The sequence below is a fragment of the Ictidomys tridecemlineatus genome, chromosome 14 (genome assembly GCF_052094955.1).
Source record: "Ictidomys tridecemlineatus isolate mIctTri1 chromosome 14, mIctTri1.hap1, whole genome shotgun sequence".
In the NCBI taxonomy this organism is placed as follows: domain Eukaryota; kingdom Metazoa; phylum Chordata; class Mammalia; order Rodentia; family Sciuridae; genus Ictidomys; species Ictidomys tridecemlineatus.
The window spans coordinates 10,638,455-10,659,947 of record NC_135490.1 but is presented as its reverse complement, the minus strand read 5'-3'; the positions used below and the strand labels follow the sequence as shown (position 1 = coordinate 10,659,947).

At 46.6% G+C, this 21,493-nt stretch overlaps 1 protein-coding gene across 2 annotated transcripts in view; it reads left to right on the top strand.

Moving 5' to 3' along the window:
- Positions 1-21,493, top strand: part of Dock5 (dedicator of cytokinesis 5) — a 184,016-nt gene that overhangs the window by 111,715 nt on the left and 50,808 nt on the right. For both annotated transcript variants that reach the window (XM_078030869.1, XM_013365008.3), the window contains exons 16-26: positions 1,723-1,795; positions 3,207-3,310; positions 4,210-4,393; positions 9,507-9,604; positions 9,839-9,928; positions 11,313-11,413; positions 12,959-13,093; positions 16,795-16,906; positions 17,732-17,802; positions 18,365-18,471; positions 20,362-20,498. In XM_078030869.1, the coding sequence (XP_077886995.1) occupies positions 1,723-1,795; positions 3,207-3,310; positions 4,210-4,393; positions 9,507-9,604; positions 9,839-9,928; positions 11,313-11,413; positions 12,959-13,093; positions 16,795-16,906; positions 17,732-17,802; positions 18,365-18,471; positions 20,362-20,498 (1,212 nt within the window). The remainder of the gene's footprint in view (positions 1-1,722; positions 1,796-3,206; positions 3,311-4,209; positions 4,394-9,506; positions 9,605-9,838; positions 9,929-11,312; positions 11,414-12,958; positions 13,094-16,794; positions 16,907-17,731; positions 17,803-18,364; positions 18,472-20,361; positions 20,499-21,493) is intronic.

Below are 21,493 nucleotides of genomic sequence, written 5' to 3'. Positions count from 1 at the left end.
TGACTCAGAGCCTCTGTCTTTAATAAAAATTCAGCCCTCTTAAATAACAGTCTCATTCATAAATGTAGAGGAAATTTGAATAGAGAAACTTGTGGTTGTCACGATGCAATCAGCTTGCCAAGATGGTCCAAAACTAAGCGGAAATTTTCACACTCTGCAAGCAGTTTCCTAACATGTTTTTCTTCTTGGCTCCTACCCAAGCTTTCTGGGCCTCTTTTCAGTTTAAATATGGGTCTTACAAATTCCAGCGTGGTTTTCAAATCAGGCATCTCCTTTGGGTCCCACAGAGGCTTCGGCAACTCAGCAAGCAGACTTTGTAAAGCCCTCTTCCTGATGAGGAGACTGAGACCCAGGATCCTAGAGCTCCTTCTGTCCGAGCTAGCCCTGGAGCTGCCTCTTCTTGAGATGTCGTGGGTCGTTTCCGATTGTCGGGGCCATATGAGCTCTTCATAGAAAACTAAAAAGAAAGTGGCACAAAACCCAGAGAGATTGCACTCATATCTCAAGAGAGAAGCAACTAGTGTCAACTCTTATCTAGTTCGTGTTGGAATGACATTGCTCCTAAAAGTTTTATGTTGTGCTTTTTTTTTTTTTTTTTTTTTAATTTTGTACCAGGAATTGAACCCAGGAGCACTTAACCACTGAGCCAAACCCCAGCCCCTTTTTTTGTATTTTATTTAGAGACAGGATCTTGCTGAGTTGCTTAGGGCTTTGCTATGTTGCTGAGGCTGGCTTTGAACTTGTGATCCTCCTGACTCAGCCTCCCAAACTGCTGGGATTACTGGCGTGGGATTACATGCCCAGCTAGGTTGTGCTTTTTAAAGGTAGTTATCTCAGGTATTCTGAGTTCTCCAGAGACAATTTTTGGATGTTTATATAATGCTCCATTGTATGGTCATGCCAGAATTTATCGAACTATTCACCACATATTCCTGCCCTTTCCACATGGCTTTTCTCCTGTCCCCTCTGTGTATAAAGAACAGAAACCTCCCTTGCCTCCATGCTTTATCTTTTCCTTCTGTTATGGCCCCTGATTATTATCATCTCATGGACACCTTGCAGTCAGAAAGGTCCTATCTAGACCTCAAAATACCACTTGGGAGTATTTGATGTTTCATATTGGAATAAATGCTAGAAATCCTGCATAGCTCCATGCTCTGAATCTATGATCAACAGCAAGATGAACTTCTCCTGAGATTCTCGTGGTTTGACAATAGTTCGATCTCTTGTGAATAAAACCTTGTAGCAAGTCTCACTCTAAGCATGCCTGCTGTGGTAAGATCCTAAAATTGAGAGTCTCATTCTCGTTATATTTCAAAGTAGCTGGGAGTGAGGATATAGAATGTACTCAACATGAAGAAAGGATGCAAGTTGAAGATGGTGGCTGTGCTAGGTACCCCGATTTGATCATTCCACGAGGCCTATGTGAATCAAAACATCATGCTGTACCCCACAAATATGTTCATTATGTCAAATAAAAATAAATTCATTAAAATGGAGTCTCCTTCTGGGCTGGGTATGTGGCTCAGAGGGAGAGCGTTCGCCTACCGTGTGTGAGGCACTGGGTTCGATCCTCGGCACCACATAAAAATAAAGATTTTGTGTCCACCTATAACTAAAAAAATAAATATTTTTTTAAAAATGGCGCCTCCTTCTGTAAAATGAGCCTCGGAGGCCAAGAGCTAGGCGTCTGTAAACCGTAAACTCCTTGCCGTCTTGCAGGTGTTCATCGCCATAGAGGAGGTGACGCGCTGTCACATAAGATTCACCTTCCGACACAGGTCATCTCAGGAATGTAAGTATTAAGAGGGCTGAGACATATTTCCATTTTAAAAAGTAAAAAAAAAAATGGACTCTTCGTTCACAGTGCTTTTGTGGATCAGGAGAATAAACTACTTAGAAACTAGATTCTGGGCAACTTTATTTCAGAATTCATTGGTGCGAAGGAAATCAGAGCAAGGATTGTGCCGGGCTTCCAAAAATCTTTATTATCACCATCTCTCAGAATCCCTCCCCGGCATGTGTCATGGAAGATGCTAAGAGATGCCACGTGGCAGAAAAGGGTTCCACTGTGAGGCAGGTGTCGGAGATGCTGCACGTTGTTTCCCTCTGAGACGTTCTCAGTGGGGATCTCCAAGCTCACTGCCATCGAGGTCTCTGTGAGCAGGCCTATGCGAAGCCCTGTTTGCACACTGCCTTGCTGAGTGCCCACGGTCATCTGCCGACACTTCCTGCTTTTCTGCACGTTAATACCACAGGGCATAAGGCGCCGCAAGGCCTGGCTAGGATGGGACAGAGCTGCGCTGGGGCCTGGGCATCCACTCCAGACACACAGAGCCAGATCCCAAGTGTGAGAACTGTTTTATTCCGGGTTGTGGAGGGGCCCTGAGAGGTGGTCTGTGGTGGGGGTTGGGGGTTTTGTTTTGGGGTGTGCTCATCATAGCTTTATCCATGACACCCAGCATTGGAATGGCCCAAAAACCATCAAGCAGGAGAGCTGGTAGAGGGGTGGTGTGGTCATGCAGTGTGTCACTGCTCAGCCACCCCTGTCCCTGCAGACCCTAGAGCCGTGCCTCAGATGAGAGCAGGCCACAAGGTCCCAGCTACTCAGCAGCGAGCCCAGAGGCTGGCCCAGTGCCCGGCCTCCTCATGACGCTAGACCTCCTTCCCCAGATGCCACCGGACACACCTAGGCTGTGGGTTGGGGAGGGTGGACAGGCAGAGGCCTCAGGCAGCAGCATCCACCCTCACAGCCTCGGTTTCAGAAGAGCAGAAGTGGAGATGCTCGAGAAGGGTCTGAGCAGGGCAGGCAGGGGCTGGGGTTGGATTGGATTAGGGGAACCTCCCTCTGGCTGGGTATAGAGACAGTGTTGGGCAGAGGAGGACTAGAGAGACAGACCCGTTAGGAAGAGAGCCGTTTAGGATGTGACCTTGATGTGCTGACGTGGGGTGGATCGGTAGCCACTTCTGTGTTCTGATTTGGGTGACTCAGTGGATGCTGATCTCGTTTATTAGGGAATGTAGGCAGAGCCTGTACTTGGTGTTGCCAGGTGACTTCAGTTGGAGGTCTGGGAGACACACGGGGCTACCTCCTTGCTGACTGGTGTTGAGCAGCACACCCCGGAGCAAGCGTGAAATTAACCAGCCCAGATCTCAGCCGCTGGTGTCTTTCCCCACTGCTCAGACACATATTTCTGTCTTTCCAGCCAGAGATAAATCAGAGCGCGCTTTTGGGGTGTCCTTTGTGAAACTGATGAACCCAGACGGCACCACCCTGCAGGACGGGAGGCACGACCTGGTGGTATACAAGGTGCTGACGGAATAAGCTCCAGACGGCTGGATTGAAACTGGCCTTTTAGACCCCTTTCAGATTGATGTGTGCAAACATCAGCCACCTCTCCAGAGCCATGTGTGTTTGCCCCTTAAAACATCTAGAAAGACAGAGGGGGCCCTGGTGGTCCCACCGTGTGGCTTCTCAAGCCTTTCTGGAGACAGTGAGTTGCACTGCTGTTGAGTCCTGGAAGAGTGTCTTACCCTCAGGCAGAGATCATGCCATGGCACAAGGAGCCACGGGGCCGGTTCCCCTCCTCAGCATCATCCTGCATCGCACACAGACAGTGTATTGTTGGCCCTGGTTGGAGTGTGAGCACGGAGGGATGTGGTTTCCATGTCACCATAAGTGATTCCCTGCTGGCTGGGTCTTGCTTCCTTCCCTGAGAGCTTTGCTCCCGTTCTTCCCCTCTAATGCTGGTGAGCTCTCACATCTACTCCCAGGGTTTGGAGTAGACACTGGAAGATCTCATGCATCCAACAACATCTGGGGGGTTGTACCGTTGACAACTCTTTTGAGTTGTATCTGATGAATATTTTCCATAACATTTTGCTCATTTGTAAATAGCTTAGAAGGCATAGCAAGCTCTCCATCAATCCATTAAAGTAAAATGTGACCACTTATAGGTTCAAGAAAGTGGAGTGCAACCTTAATCTGCAATACATGTATTTACTTCTGGCAGAGACTAGGATAGTCTGGTTTCTAGTTCACAACTTCCTCCATGGAAAGATACGACAGTGTCCGGGTGGAGGGGATCGGGAGTATGATTTGGTAAAGCCTGCATCTCACACTGGAAGTACGCTGTGCTCCTGGACAACTTTTCTATTGCCTGTGAGAGACGTTGCCTGTTTGGTGTTTCTAACCTGCTCTCTTTTCAGGGGGACAACAAGAAAATGGAAGATGCTAAGTTCTACCTGACCCTGCCTGGGACCAAGGTAGAGATGGAGGAGAAAGAGCTCCAAGCATCCAAAAACCTGGCGGCCTTTACCGCAAGCAAGGAGAGCACAAAGGACAGTTTTCAGATCGCCACCCTGATTTGCTCCACGAAACTCACCCAGAACGGTAGGTGTGGTGACCACGTGGACACCGCCAAGCTCACCGCCCGGTCCTCGTGGGCCTCCTGGCTAGACTCCAGGTGCTGTACCACTTGGGGCCTGGACAATTGGATTCCGCTCTCTGCTCTTCCAGGGCTGTTCTGGGGGGTGCTGATCAGATTGCAGAGGTTTCTGAGGTTTCATGGTCCATCTTTAAAATAGAATGAAAGGCATTTCAGTTTGTTTTTGTTTTTTTAATGTTGTAAAACCTGTAAGTATGTTCACAGAGGCTGTAAATCTGCAAGTCTTGTGTTTCCTGCCTTCCAGGCAGCGACTCTAATAATGTGTTGTCGGGAGTGTGTGCCCAGGAGGTGTGGGATGAGGGAGGATGCTGGCGAGAGCTTCATCAGACTCGTGCCCAGGCAGCAATGGCAGAGAGCAGCGTTTCCTGTTAGAGTTCCTCTTTTCCTCATGTATTCACCCCTTTCCTGTTTTTTCCAAGAAGTCAGGAATTTTCTGCAAAATCAGCCGATTGGTCTAAATGGGGCTTCATGTGGTCTCTCCTTCCAGGCTCTGATATCGGTTGTGGCTGTTGTACATAATGTGGCTTTTGGAAGCCAATGACAGCTACTCATTTCACCTATGCCACACGCATGGCGTCCCACTGAACATAGTGAGCCAAGGACTGGCTGCCCAGGGCCCCTGCTTTAGAAATCCTATATCCCCTGTGCTGTGGAGAGGATTTGAGCAAAGGACCTGGCAGGAACTCTGCCTTACAGAAGTGCAAAGACAGACCAAACAGTTTAGATGATCTGGTACAAAGATCCAATCTTGGCTGGTCCTAGGAGGGTGGATATTGAGTTTGTTTTGATGAATCATGGCCGGCTGGAGGATAGGGATGGTATTTCAGCTTGGGCAAGTGGCTTCACAGAGTGAAGTTCAAGTCTCCATATGGGAAAGCAAAAACTCATCAAAAATTAAGCCAGAAAACATCCTGAAATTTATAGAAGACATGGCAGAATTATACCAGCCACATAACCCTCATTATAGAAATGATTAAAATAACAGCTGGTAGGGGTTCAAAGGCGCAGTATTTTTCTTAAAATATTTATTTTTTAGTTGTAGTTGGACACAGTGCCTTTATTTTATTTATTTATTTTTATGTGGTGCTGAGGATTGAACCCAGGGCCTTGCACGTGCAAGCGCACTACCGCTGAGCCACAACCCCAGCCCCAAAAGGTGCTGTATTTACAGAAGATGAATTTGACTCCTTGCAGATGAACCTCTGTAACAATGAGAGCTGTGCACAAGAGTGACTTACGTCTGAGGATGGTTCCCCCTATCCATAACAGGGAAATCAGGCAAACAACACAAGTGTCCAATAGTTGGGATCAGTTTAAATATTATAATGTAATTGAGGAAATTTACACAGCTGCTAAATTTGGGTTTCAAAACATAGTTGAGGATGTGGCAGACTTTTTAACACTACGTCCATGATCCCAGTTTTGTTTAACTGTGTGAGGACACTTTACAGCCAGATCTCCTGGTTCACTTCCCTGCTCTGCCACTTACTGACTAGCTGTTATGTCTGGGGCAAGTGGCCTGATTTCCCCATGTTTAATAACGAGAGTGTTGACAGCACAGATTGAGTATCCCATACCCGGAGTACTTGGAGCCAGAAGTATTTTAAGTTCCAATTGTTTCTGGATTTTGGAACATTTGCCTGTACTTAATTGGGAATCCTGGGGATAGGACTCCAGTCTAAACAGAAATTCACTTGCTTCATCATTCCTTTGTCAGCCGTCATTTTTGCTGTTGTGGTTACATGGACACAGGAGAAGACCAAAAGAAAAGAACTCCAAAAGTTTGGAGAATTCTTCATTTTTAACTGCTTTCTGGTATTTTCCAAATATTTAACTACAGAATGTCAGAATATTATTTTTTAAGCATGGTAATAAACTGTATAAATCACTAATGCACTTAACTATCAAGGAATGTTCAAGAGGGACAGGGCCAGTGTTTGTTGAGTTTCTAGTGGGTTGGATCAGCGTTTCCAGACTAGACCTCAGAAGGCAAAAGTAAAACAAACAAAAACTCCTACAAAAACCCAGGAAGGAGTGTGTAAAATTAACTTGTAATAAAATACAAAAGGATGAACATGTTGTTACATTTTGCTGTTGTCCCCAAGCCAGAAGCAAGGAAAGCTTATTGACGGGTAGCGTGCCTCAGTTTCAGTGCTGGGTTTGCTGGTATCTGCTTCAACCCATTTTCTTCACCCCATTGTTTGAAACCTGGGCTGCCTGGATATGGTAGCCATTAGCCACATGTCCCTTGAAAAATTTAAGTTAATTAAAATGAAAGAATGGAGAATGAGGAGACCAGTGGATACAAAATTTCACTCAGGAGGAACAAGCTCAGGGGCTGTATTTTAGCTCACGGTGATGCTAGACAATGATGCCTGCTTCAGAATTGCTGGGAGCGGAGTTTCAGTGTTTCTATCACAAAAACAGTGTGAAGTCTCTGTGTGTCAGTGAACTTGACTTAGCCGTTCCACAGACAATACACATATCCAAACATCAGGTTGAGCACCACAAATAGATAGAATTTTAATTTCAATTTAAAAAATTTCTGATTTAAATAATAATCAGTTAAATTAAATTATGATTCAATCCTTAGTCGCACTGGTCACGTTTCAAGTGCAGCTGGTGACTTTCAGAGGGGACAATACAGGTGACTTTCAGAGAGGACAGCACAGATCAGCGTTTCCAGCATTGAGGAATGCTCCCTTGGACCACACAGTTTGATTAACTTTTTCATCTCCAAAAATACTCACTTCCACAGGGGAAGAGAAACATCTCCCCTTGGGTCTGAAAAGGGAAGCTCCATCCTAGAGAGGAGTGAGGGAGAAGGGACCGAGTGAGAAAGATGTCCCCTCATTGTGAGCATCAGAGAAGTCAGGGCAGGTGACTGACAGTTACGGATTGCTTCTGTGTTTGCTTTCTCCTGATTTGATGGAAATGATAAAGAACCAATGTAATTTATGCAGAGGAAGCAGGGGCTGAAAACATGCCCAGGCCGTCCACCGTGAGGGAGCTCGGTGAGCAACGTGGACAGCCGTTCTCCTCTCGCACGGAGAGCACGGGCTTTCCTCCTTAGCTGAGGATGCCTCTTCGTGCAAGAGGTTCGAAGCTGCTGGCGCTGATCACAGACAGATCTTGTCCACTCTTACTGATTGATTGATGTGATTAGTTTTTACACAGCTAGAGCCGACGGGTGGGTATGGGCACACTTGGTGCTTGGTCCAGATGGAGGTGAGAGTAGACAGTGTCACCGAAAGGGGAGGAGGAGCTCTGGACTTTGCAGTGTGAGGCCCCACAGGTGACTCCCATGTATCCTATCCTGCACACCCTGGGACACGCGAGCATTGGTATTGCCATAATCATCTCCAGTTTGGGGCTGGGTATGTGGCTCAAGTGGTAGCATGCTCGCCTGGCATGCTCGAGGCACTGGGTTCGATCCTCAGCACCACATAAAAATAAAATAAAGATGTATGTCCACCTAAAACTAAAAAGTAAACATTTTAAAAAAATAAAAATAATCATCCCCAGTTTATTGATCAGAAAATCAAAACTTAAAAAAAATTATGCATATATGGAGTATAGCTTCCCATTCTTGTGGTGGTACAGGAGGAGGAGTTTCACTGGTGCTGCGTTCATACACAAACCTAGGAAAGTTATGTCCAGTTCATTGAACTGTTTTTTCTATTCCCATCTCCCGCCCTTCCCCTCATTCTCCTTTTTCTAATCCAGTGAACTTCTATTCTCCCACCGCACCCCCACCTTATTGTGTATTAGCATCACATACAGAGACAACGTTTGACCTTTGTTTTTTTTTAGGACTGGCTTATTTCAGTTAGCATCATAGTCTCTAGTTTCATTCATTTATTTGCAGATGCCATTATTTTATTTATCTTAATGACTGAGTAATATTCCATCGTGTATGTATACCACAGTTTCTTTATCCATTCATCTGTTGATGGGCGCCTAGGTTGGTTCCATAGCTTAGCTATTGTGAATTGAGTTGCTATAAATATGGGTGTGGCCATGTTACTATCGTATGCTGATAGAAAAATCAAATTTTGAAATGGGAAAAATATTTTTGCCTGAGTTTATAGGTGATGGGCGTAGACCTTTAAAACAGATTTTTATAGCTCCAAAGTTTATGATTTCTCTTTGTATTCTTTTTTCCTTTTTAAAATTATGAGGTCTCCGGCTGGGGCTGGAGCTCAGGGGGTTCAATTCTCAGCACCACGTAAAATAAGTAAAGGACTATCAACAATTTAAAAAAAATGAAAATAAAATTATGTGGTCTCTAATTCTCTCCCAAAACTTATTACTACCTTGAATTTGGGGACTTTCATACCCTTGCTTTTCTTTATAATTTATTAAGTTTATATCATGAAAATTCATCTGGTTTAGTTTTACACATTTTTTCAGTTCATGTAAATCTAATTGCTCCTACGACTCTGCTTGTCGGTGTATTTCTTTGAAGAATTCTGGGGAAGGAAGGATGGCAGAGTAGCAAGAATGTGGATTTTGGAATCATATAAACCTGATATTAAAATGCCATTTCTCCCACCTCTTAGCATTGTGTGGCCTGAGGCAAGTAATTCAGTGTCATAAAGCCTCAGTTTTCTCATCTAAAAAATGGAAAAAGTGAAATCTCTACAGTGCAGTTGTGATGTTAAAGTGAGTTAGTGCCTATGTATAAATTCCTCCCTCTGAATCCTCCCAGACGAGGTAGTAATAAGGGGAAATTTGACGAAGACAGCAAATTACAGGTGGGACGTGCTTTTTAAGTTGACTTTTTATGACTGTGATGTTGTTATCTGAGGAGTGTGAGTTCCGGTCAGATGTCCTCTTGTGGTTTTTTATATTAGCAGTTGTTTCTTTCCCATTGAAGGATGAAAGGATCACAAGGTTTCCTCTGACTTAAAAGACAGAACTGAACAAACACATCGGGCGTTTCTTGACTTAGCCATGATTAAGAGCAGCTATCTTTTCTAGCAAGTTCTGTAGCTGTGTCCTGAAATGGCCTGGGTTGCTCCTTCTAATGCTGATGTTTGTGATTCCTCTTCCCAGTTGACCTGTTGGGCCTGTTGAACTGGCGTTCCAACTCCCAGAACATAAAGCACAACCTGAAGAAGTTGATGGAGGTGGATGGAGGAGAGATTGTTAAGGTAGGTTTCTGTCTTCAGCTGGAAACATACCTGCCGTGTCATTAGTTCCGCATTTTAAACCCAGCCAGTCATTGTGGATGCAGGACTTGTTTTCTGCATTGCTAAGCAACTGTGCCAATTTTAAAGAAAAGGTGATTTTTAACCCCATTCCATTGAAACCTAATAGACCCCAAATTTCTGCAGCATGGAGCTGAATGAAAGCACCCAGATAACCTCTGTTTCTCTCATCTTCAGTTTTTGCAAGATACACTGGATGCACTTTTTAACATAATGATGGAAATGTCAGACAACGAAACATACGACTTCCTGGTGTTCGATGCCCTGGTAAGCAGTTCAACGTACCCACTAGTACTTATTCCTGGAATGGGGTAGTATTCCCCATTAGAAGTAATTGCTATGAACATCCTCCTGCATAGACATGTTTATACATCTCTCTGATTATTTCTTTAGGCTGAATTTCCAGAAGTAAAATTAGAAACAAGTAGCTTACATTCCAGGCTTTTATTTCTTTGTTTTCTAATAAATCTCACTTTTTGACCTGCCTTCACTTTCTCATCAGGAAAAACAAAGGGCTTAATTCAGTTAGAAATCAGGAAACATTTTAACTCACTTTGCCGTCGTCTGACCGTCTAAAACCAGGGGATGCCCTTAACAAGGAAGGCCATCACTGTGTGGCTGTGTCCTGTATGTTCATGCCCGGGAGGCTGTCATTAGATACAGCACACAGCCCAGCAGACACCTGACTTTGTCATACAGGGTACTTAAATGCACAGCCTGTCCTAAGAACTGAAATCAGAACAGGGACAGGAGATAACCAGAGTCTGGGAAGGACAGGGTGTCCGTGGAGGGGAAGAAGCAGACGTGTCCAAACCAAGCTTCGTTTCCTTGTTGCTGGGGGAAAAGTTCATGGTGGGGTTTTACCTGATGTTGCCACTGAGGAGGAAGGTCGGTTGCAGCTGTGGGTCATTTGACAGCTTGGAAAAATTCATCCGTTTAACAAATGGTCGGTGCATCAAAGCTAAGGATGTAAGATAAAGAGAGGAGACGCAGTATCGCCAAGGTGAAGCTGGTCAGGGTCGGGTTTATGGGAAAGAGAAACTCTGGGTAGGGCTTCCATGGAACAAGCTCTGGAGATAAGCCCTGTGGGGTGGGCAGCTGGCTGTGGCATGGATGGAAGTCCCAAGTGCCTTTACTTTGAACACTTTTGTCCTGGGTGGGGGCAGTGTGGTTGGTTGTCACTGTGCATCTTATAGTCATCTACGTAACATACCGTGGGGAAGTGGGGAGGCAGACCTCGGATGGAGTTCAGATGATCGAGGACACTCACGCTGTACTCAGAAAGATGTTGGGGTACTTCATCAGCTGCCAACTTGGCTGAGTTTATAAAACCCCTTTCTGCATCCTCCTTCCTCGTCCCCTGACTGGTGTTACCTGTGTAAAGACTGCCCTCCCTTTGGGACAGCCCCTCCTGGGAACAGGGATGCCAGCTGGTTCTGGTGCAGTCATAGCACTTAGCACTGTGCCGATGTGCGATGGCCTCTCCGTGTTAAATAAATGTTAACCTCCCAGACTTGGCCTCAGCTCGGGGATTGGACAGCAGGAATGCTGCGGAAATGAGAAAGCAAAGGCACCAGGTGTTGTGTTCCAGCTTGTTGATGGAAAGCCTGGGCTGTGCAGGGCTGCTAATGACCTTGTTCACCTTCGGCAGGTGTTTATTATTTCGCTGATAGGAGACATCAAGTTCCAGCATTTCAACACTGTACTTGAGACCTACATATACAAGCACTTCAGTGCCACTTTGGCATACGTGTGAGTACGGCTGGAAAGAACCGCATGGTGTTGGGCTGTTGGGTTCGTTCTCCGAGGGCTGGATTTTGGTGAAGCGAGAGGAACCTGCCTTTAGTAAATGTGTCTGTGAATGCAGAACTTGTCCCCAGGCCTCCTGGTGGAGAGCGGGGGCTGTTTAAGCATCACCCCTGGAAAAAGTGTCAGGCCCAAGCTTCCTTCTGGTTAAGGAAGAACGTCCATGGAGGAGTTGAAGGACAGGTGACCAGACTCAGCCCCAGAGGAGCTGACGTTGGCAAGATCCACAGGAGGCACGAAGGGGTCCAGGCAGGGATTTAAGCAGAACCAAGTCTGATAGACCCTGTACCACAAGTGCTCACTCTGTGGGATTAAGTACTCACAGAATTAAGACTTGACTTTTCTTTCTTTTGCATGGGGTGTTTCTACCTGTTCTGCACTGTAGCCTTCTTTCTGTTGGGGTTGACTAAGGGAGCAGCTGAGATTCACCCTGTGCTTCTCCCAGGAGTACTCAGCTCATGATGGCCTTATATGTGGCCTGTCACCTGCCACTTCCTTGAGTTCTAGTTATTGTGCAAAGCAATGCGATGAATAGCAACAGGGATGTAGCCAGATTGGTGAACAATATTTTGGACAGTGGCTCATGCCAGATCATGTCAGTTGCTACTGACTGATGTATCAGGTCAGCTCTTCCAATGTGGTGTTTTCTAAGCCAAGCAAGCATGAAGGCAGAGAAACACGGGTTGAATGAAGGAAGTGTCATGTAACATAGTTACCAGTTAATGTGAGGGTTATAAACCCCCTGGATTGGGGAGGTGTAGACACACGACAGTAGTGTTCTTTCACCCAGTGGTTTTGCCTTCCAAGTCCTTGTTATGAGTGAGGACTGGTATCAGTAGATCCTCATCACACTGAGCCACATAAGACCTTCCAGGTAGTAGTAATCTGGGCTTATTTGCAATACTTGATTGATTCTGTGTGCTTCCTTTGGGTTTTGTGCTAGTTCTAGGAAATGTCAGATAGTCCCAGAAGGAAGGCCCAAAATATCAGCCTCCTAAAAAGCCTGAGTTAGCACAGGATCAAGACTTTTCATAGTCCAAAGACTCCAGAAGAATATGAAGAGCAATTTAAAGTCCCAGATGAGTTTTGTGATGGATGAAGAGTCGGATTGAACTCCACTCCCCACGCACAGAAGTTTCCGTCTGGCACCGTATTTATGGCTCTCCAAGGATTGGGACACAGATTAAAATAGCGCTTTAATTTGAAGCCTTTCTACTTTCTCATTTCTAGATTTTCCTTTTTAATCCCACAAAAGGGAAGAAACCTTCTAGTGTCTCTAAGCCAGAGGGAAGGTCCAAACTTCTTCAGCAGATGAGGAAACTAAATTGCAAAGGTGTTAGTTTGCCTGTCCAGGGCATCCTCCAGAGGACGTGGCGGGAGTGACAGTTTGCCTTGGAAGGAGTCACTGCCTCCCACTCTGCCACCTCCCCTTGCAAGCCTCCGAGCACCCTGTTGCCAGCCAACTTGATTTCTCTTTCCTGTTCTTTTAAGGAAACTCTCCAAGGTCCTGAACTTCTATGTGGCTAATGCCGACGACTCCAGCAAGACCGAGTTGCTGTTCGCTGCTCTGAAAGCCTTGAAGTACTTGTTCAGGTTCATCATCCAGTCTCGAGTGCTCTACTTGAGGTAATGGTCACCGGGCTGAGGTGTTTAAGCCGTCACCTCTCTCTCCACGTTGGTCCCCTTACTGCTACGCTGGCCTCCAGCTCTGTGACCCTTTAGATCTCCAAACTGCCAAATTTCCAAACTTCAGAGCTGCAGGTGGCGGTGGATCCTGAGACCATTGGAGAAGGTCCATGTGAATTCCCTTTGCATCAGCAGAACCCTGAGGTAGTAGTGGCAGCAGCCCTCGGCGAGGCAGGGGCTAAGTGCGCCCCTTGCCGGAAGCCTTTCCTGGGGATGGTGTCTCTAAGGAGGCAGGTTCCTGGGGCAAGGAAGCTTGGGTTTTATTCCAGGGGTGGTGGGAGACGTCGGGGAACTTCAGTTAGAGAAGTAATAGAATCCTGCTTATGTTTCAAGTGATCATCTCTTCTGCTCTGTGGAAATGGATTATGGAAGGCTGAGAGCCAGAGTGAGCGAGCACCTTTGCAGTGCAGGTGTGAGACGCTGCGGCTCTACCCTAGCTGCAGGCGGAGAGGGTGGACTGGTGTGGGCAGAGCCCCGACTTGCTGGTGGATTTGATGGGACAGTGAGAGAGGAAAGGACCCCAGATAACCTCAAGGTTTGGGTGGGCAGTGGTGCTATTTGCTGATACTTGGAATGCTGAGAGCCCAGCGGGAAGATCCGGAGAGTTCTGTTTTGAGATACTCTGGGGACTAAGTTGCAAATAAAATTCTTTTCTCGTTCTGCCAAGTGGGTGAATGGAGAATTACCAACTACCCTCTGATTGGATAATTTTCTCAGGGGAGGTCATACTCCTTGGAGACCCTATAAGTATCCCTTATCCAAAATGGTTGGGATCAGAAGTGTTTCAGATTTCAGATTGTTTTAAGATTTTAGAATTTTTGCATATGCATAACTGAGCTATCTTGGGAATCAGACCCAAGAGTAAACATGAAATCCATCCACATCTCATAGCCCTGATACACACAGCCTGAGGGTGACTTCATAGAGTATTTTCAGTGCACCTGCATTTTGACTGCAGCCCATCACGTGAGGTGAGGTGTGAGAATCTGTCCTTATGGCATCCTGTTGGCGCTCAAAAGGTTTTGGATTTTGAATCTTCAGATTGGGGTGCTCAGTATGTATGGGTGCATGAAGGAGACTAGTTTATTTTTATTTTTTTTTATTGTTGGTCTTTCAAAACATTACATCTTTCTTAATATATCATGTTTCACAATTTGATTCAGAATGGTTATGAACTTCCATTATTACCCCGTATACAGATTGCTGAATCACATCGGTTACATCAGTTACATTTCCATTGATTTACACATTGCCATTCTAGTGTCTGATGAATTCTGCTCTCTAACCTATCATCTACTATCCCCCCACCCCTCCCCTCCCCTCCCCTCTTCTCTCTCGACCACCTCTACTGTAAAACATTTATTCCACTTGTGTACTTCTTCCTTACCCCTTACTTCCTCTTGTATGTAATTTTATAAAACCCTGAGGATCACCTTCCCTTTCCCTGCAGATTCCCTTCTTTCTCCCTTTCCCTCCCCCCTCCCATCCCTATTTAATGTTAATCTTCTTCTTCTGCTGTTCGTCCCTACTCTGTCCTTAGTTACTCCCCTTATATCAAAGAAGTCATTTAGCATTTATTTTTTAAGGATTGGCTAGCTTCACTTAGCATAATCTGCTCTAATGCCATCCATTTCCCTCCAAATTCTATGATTTTGTCGTTTCTTAATGCAGAGTAATACTCCATTGTGTATAAATGCCACATTTTTTTTATCCATTCATCTATTGAAGGGCATCTAGGTTGGTTCCACAATCTTGCTATCGTGAATTGTGCTGCTATGAACATCGATGCAGCAGTAACCAATCCACAAAACTACAACTATCTTATATTTGATAAAGGGGCTATAAGCATGCAATGGAGGAAGGATAGCATCTTCAACAAATGGTGCTGGGAAAATTGGAAATCCCTTTGCATCAAAATGAAACTGAATCCCTTTCTCTCACCATGCACAAAAGTTAACTCAAAATGGATCAAGGAGCTTGATATTAAATCAGAGACACGGCGTCTGATAGAAGAAAAAGTTGGCTATGATCTACATACTGTGGGGTCGGGCTCCAAATTCCTCAATAGGACACCCATAGCGCAAGAGTTAACAGCTAGAATCAACAAATGGGACTTACTCAAACTAAAAAGTTTTTTCTCAGCAAAAGAAACAATAAGAGAGATAAACAGGGAGCCTACATCCTGGGAACAAATCTTTACTCCACACACTTCAGATAGAGCCCTAATATCCAGAGTATACAAAGAACTCAAAAAATTAGACAATAAGACAACAAATAACCCAATCAACAAATGGGCCAAGGACCTGAACAGACACTTCTCAGAGGAGGACATACAATCAATCAACAAGTACATGAAAAAATGCTCACCATCGCTAGCGGTCAGAGAAATGCAAATCAAAACTACCCTAAGATACCATCTCACTCCAGTAAGATTGGCAGCCATCATGAAGTCCAACAACAACAAGTGCTGGAGAGGATGCGGGGAAAAGGGTACACTTGTTCATTGTTGGTGGGACAGCAAAATGGTGCAGCCAATTTGGAAAGCAGTATGGAGATTTCTTGGAAAGTTGGGAATGGAACCACCATTTGACCCAGCTATTCCCCTTCTCGGTCTATTCCCTAAAGACTTAAAAAGAGACTAGTTTAAATATATTCGTGTGTGCATGCATGTGTCGAAGCATGTGCTTAAAATTCAGAACCCACCATCCCTACTCCGGAGCAGTCGTTGGTGAGGTTGCCACCCAGCGTAGAAGCACGTGCACTACCGTTTGGGACTTTGGAGTTTTCTGGGCGATTGGTCAAAGACCTCTCCATTTCTACTCAGGAGAAAGAGCCAGCTCTTGAGTTGATGGTCAGATCTGGTAAAGACAGGAGGATACTTTCATCAAAGCGAGGGTGTGTCTGTGAGGTTGGAGGCCCTCGTGGTAGAGCAGGTCAGCATCGGTGTGGGCAGTGTGGTGGACCGAGTGGACCCGACTGGTTTTGTAGGCCTGCTGGGCTCAGACCTATCTGGGTTGAGGAGCTTCTCAATCCAGTTGGTTTTTGAGGCCACACATCCATTGTCTGAAACCTCAGCTTTTAGGGTCAGGGCGTGGTAAGGTGAGACAGGGTAAGAGGGGAGACGTGTGGAGGAAGGAGGAGAGAACGTGGCCAGCAAGGGAACTTGGCTTGGGGTCCCCTGCCTGCTGGACATGGTACGAATGAGCTGAGGAGACAGAAATGCAGGGCTCACCTGCTACATCAGGCACAGTGACTTCCTGCTGTCCCTTCGTCCAGGAAATGCCCACAAACCACCAGCATGGACTGTATCCCCAAGCTTGGGGCCCTCCAGATAGCATCCTGGGATCCTTACCCACTGGCGAATCCTCGCTGACCAACTAGAAAGCCTTGTGTCAGGGCTTTGTTTAAAACTTACTACCCTGCCCTTGTTCAGGTGGAACTGTCTTTTCAGTCTGAAGGGGGCTTACTCCTGGTCCCTTGGAAACCATCTTAGGGTGACTCATAAGAAGTCTTTCTGCATAATTTGAGGTGATGACCCATGAGGCGCTGACCTCCACTTGGTTTTTGAGGCCACGCATCTATTTTAAAATTTCTCTTAAAGATGGAAAAATCTGACTGCGCGTCTCTTTTTTCCTGTTTAGATTTTATGGTCAGAGTGAAGACGGAGATGAATTTAATAACTCAATCCGACAGTTGTTTCTCTCTTTCAATATGCTCATGGACAGGCCTCTGGAGGAAGCTGTCAAGATCAAGGTCAGCATGGTGTCTACATAGGTAACCCTTCAGGCCATCAGCGTAGAGGGTCGGGACAGCATGGAACCGACCCTGGTGGGAGAGGAAGGAAATCAATCTTGGTTTAGTAGTAGTTAAAGGAAAGGAAAACCTGCCCATTTCAACTTCAGTTACTTTTATATTTTCAAATGTCAGTTTGCCAAAGACAAGCTACCTGCTTAGACATTCCCTTGACTGGCAGTTACAACCTCTGTTTGATCCTGATTTCAGCACACAGATCCTAATGCTGTTACAGGTGACAGTTTTCTATCCTTAGCTGCCCCATTGCTCCCCAAAGTGCAAAGTCACCATTATCTTTATCAGCAACAGGTTTGTTTTTTTTAATTTTAATGTCAAATACATAATCCTTGAAGATTCCAGTTTGAACTTTATTATTCATTCCTTATTCTTGATGGTAACTTTGTGCTGGAGACTTCAAGAATTTAACTGCTTTCTTTGGTAGAAAAATGAATTCCAAATGGACGGTGCCCGCTGGTTGTGAAGACAAGGGCTGTACCTCCTGCATTTCCAGGAGAAAGACTTGAGGGGGTCACGATGAGCTCCATCAGCTTTCCCTTCCTGGCAAGGGCATCTGTGTCCAGTGCCTATCCGAAATCCAAGCGCAGCCCTTCCTTCCTGGGATCAAACCATAAATTCTGGGCTGGGGATGCAGCCTGGTGGTTGAAAGCCTGCCTAATACGCACAAGAGCCTGGGTTCAGTCCCCAGCAACGGCGGTGGGCAGGGGACAGTGAATTCTGTATTGGTCTTACTTGGCCACTGAATTTGCCTTTGGTGTTTTCTTACAGGGGGCAGCTTTGAAGTACCTCCCTAGCATAATCAACGATGTCAAACTTGTGTTCGATCCCATTGAGCTCAGGTAAATAACAAAAAGCCATGGTTTCTTGTCTGTGACAGAGAAGCAGCCCCCTGCTTGGCCGGGGCCTGAACTCCTGCTCCTACTTTTCTTTTTCTCACAAGTATTAACGGAGCACCTTTCACACTCATTTCTGTGGAAGATGTGAAAGAACACACCGATTTGCACTCTCTTTGGAGAAGCAAGACATGCAGACATGAAATAACTCTAAGAGAAAGTACATAATAAAGTGCTTCCGGCCCTGTAACTAGCACCCCAGGAATGCAGAGTCCTGTTACAGTCGAGACTGGAGGGGCGTTAGCCAGAAAATGTGTTTTGCAAAAGCTGAGCGTGGAGTCAGACCTGGAAGCAGCTGGTGGAAGTGGAGGTGCTTGGGTGCTGTGGGCAGAGTCAGCTCCAAGGCAGGGCTCTCTAGGGAGCAGGATGCAGGCCCTGGAGACAGCCCTGGGTCTCTAGAGGGGTTTTCCAGGTACACTTCTCCAGCCCAGGTCTTGGAGTGGAGGAGATGTTTGTGATGCTGTCACTTGTCAGATCGAGAGAACTGACGCTGCGGCTTCTCTTGCAGCGTGCTCTTCTGCAAGTTCATTCAGAGCATTCCTGACAACCAGCTGGTTCGGCAGAAGCTCACCTGCATGACCAAGATGGTGGAGAGTGGTCTCTTCCAGCAGTCCGGTGGGTCTCCACCCAGCCCGCCCCCTCCTGAGGACCAGTCTCACACCTGCCGCAGTCACACTTGCCTTTTTTATGTCAGTAATGTCCTTGCCAGTTTGTGGTTCTTAAGTGTATCTCTGGGAGGCCAGTTTTAAGAAGCTGAACTCAGTTTGGTATTCCTAGCCGTTACTCAAAGAGCCCAGTTGTGTTTAATCTTTAATTAGAGCAAATCAGCAAAGGATTTGTTCATTAGAAACCTTTGTCCTCAAAAGAGGAAGCCCAGAAAATGACAGGCGAGCAGGAAAGGCCAGGGTTCCTGTAAAGGAATTCATTCTTGACCTGTACGTGGTACATCAAGGCACAAGCCAGGGGCAGGGCAGGCAGCAGGTGGCTCTGGGCCAGATCCCACTAGTCCTGGCTCAGGAGAGGGATGGTGTGGTTCTCTTCTCAGTGGGGTTCAGTGATGTCATGTTAGTGTTCGTAGCTGGGACTTGACTATGGTGGAAGCATTTCCACCCCAGAGATTGGCCAATGGGGCTTTTTTTTTTTTTTTTTTTTAAGATGGGGAAGCTGGATGACTGGCATCCCACTGGGAATGGGCACAGAGGGGAGACACCCCTTTCACTGATACAGTGCTTCTCCTAAGTACAGTGGAGTAGGAAGCCAGCTCAGTGACTCTGTGCTGGTATCCCAGGCTGATAGGAGGAGGGGACCCAGGACCTGTCCTTCCGTATAAACCCAAGGCGTGCTGGAGTGGGCAGCTGTGGGGACTTCTTTTGAAGCTGCCACAAGATCAGGGAGACCCCTCATGTTAGGTATGTCTGCTGCCTGTCCAGCAGCCTCCTCAGACATCAGCAAAGTTGAGTGGAGTGATGGTAGGAGAATCCTCTGGGCTTGTCCCCGGCTGGTTATGGACCTCGGCATAAATGAGGGACTTTCTCTCCGTCTCAGCTTCTGTTTCAGTGGAAGGAACGGCTTGAATTGGATGACATCAGTAGCCTCTTTTGGCTTTGATATTTTCCAACCCCATTATTTTGTGCTTGGACATTTCAAGTGTTTTTAGGACATAATTGGAGGCAGAGCTGATGTCTCCAGAAAGCTAGTGGGTGTTCTCGAGTGAAAACCAAAGTCTCACTAAGCTTCCTGATGGACTGTCACAAGCTCTGCTTCTAAGGATGCCGAATAGATAACTGAGACAACAAAGGCGGGTGTTTGAGTGCAAGAGGAAGCCGGTCACTAGACAGGACCAACGAGAGGACGCAGGCTCACGGCTAACAGTCACTGCTGTAGTGTCATAATAATGTGTTATCATAATGTGTTATCATAATATTGTCTTCCCTCTCGGGTCATTATGAAGACCCTAGAGAGAAGACAGTAAGTAATATCCTACTTTCTATAAGCCATATGCCTGCAAAGACATGAGTGGAATGTTCTAGAAATGTAGTAGGAAAGCTCAGTGTTTAGGAATTTTATAGTCAATTTTAAAAAGGCTGTCTGACTTGCTTAGTTTTTATTGGTTCCACACGACTTAGCTTTTATGTGTCAGGCTGCCATTTAAAAAGCCAGAGGGCTGGGGCCGCAGCTCCATGGTAGAGTGTGTGCTTAGTGTAGGTTCAATCGGCTCCACCAAGTAAAGTAACAGACAAGTGACAAGTAAGCCTGGAGAGATTGTTAAGTAATTTAAGCAAGTGCAAGATCCTCGCCTTTCCCTCTAACAGGGGTATTTCGTGGGTCTAGTCCTGGCACAAGGCTGAAGTTCCGTGCCTAAAGTCTGTGCTCCTCAGTGCTCTGGAGGGACTCCATTCCTGCAGGGCTGGTCCCAAGAGCTCTGGGGACAGGCAGAGAGATCTGCGGTGATGGCAGCTGAGAGGGGGCATTTCCGCATGTGAGCTGCTACGTTTTCTCCCTCAGAGTGCAGAGACGTGCTACTGCCACTGCTGACGGACCAGCTCAGCGGCCAGCTGGATGACCACTCGAGCAAGCCTGACCATGAGGCCAGCTCGCAGCTTCTGAGCAGCATCCTGGAGGTGCTGGACAGGAAGGATGTGGTGAGTGCGGGCATCCCTAACATGATGGCACATGCCTCCGCTGGCCCTTTGCACCAGACAGTTCTGGTGGTTTAGAACTGGGCCTTGGGCCCAGGGGTGCCCATTTTAGAGGTGCCTAGAGAAACCAGAGCTTTCTATACCAATCTAGGTCCAGGCGAGAAACGCCGCTAGCTGGTCTCCAGCTTGCCCCGTTGGTCCACCCTGAGATCCCTGCAGGAGCTCTCAACAACTCTGTTAATTTCTTCCAGGACCCACTGAGAATTCGTTTCTCTGTAGGAAGCTCTGTCCTCCATCTCATGCCTACACTATTGTAGAAATCCCTGCTCCTGAGAACTTTGGTTTCTATCTTCTCTCTGACACCGTGGCTCTCTCTGGAGCCCAGTGGAAATTGTGTTTTTTCTGTGATCTTACCCCCACCCCCACCCCCAGCCCCCAGGCCATGAGGCTGAACCTGCCTGGGTTTCCCATCTCCTGTCTGTGGCACAGCCCACAGGCCTACGCGGGCCCCACGGAACTGGCTGGAGGACTGTGCCCGGCCAGCACCCTGCCCCCGGAGCGGATCTGGGCTGGGATCCTGGGCTGTGCTTGTTCTATCCTGGCCCCCTCCTGAGTGTGCGTCTCCCTCTGTGGGCCTCGGTTGTTTTCCTGACCCCACCCAGAGCACGTGACTGGAGGAAAAGCTGTGTCAGCGGCAGTGAAGGCAGCACCCCCCAGAGAGGCAGGTTTTCTGTGTCACTTTTACCCACAGAAAGGAGAAGCAGGTGAAAGAAAAGCTGGGAATGAGGGCAGAAAAGCTAAAGATACTTAATACTTGGATGAAAATACACATGACCATGGACAGTGCAGCAGGATGTCACTTATGTGCTCTGAAAGAGTAGACCCCACAGAAGCAAAGACTAGAATAGTGATTCCCAGGGGCTGGGGCTGGGGGACGGGGAAGTGTTGGTCAAAGAAAACAAACTTTCATTCATGAGATGAACAGGTCCTAGAGATAT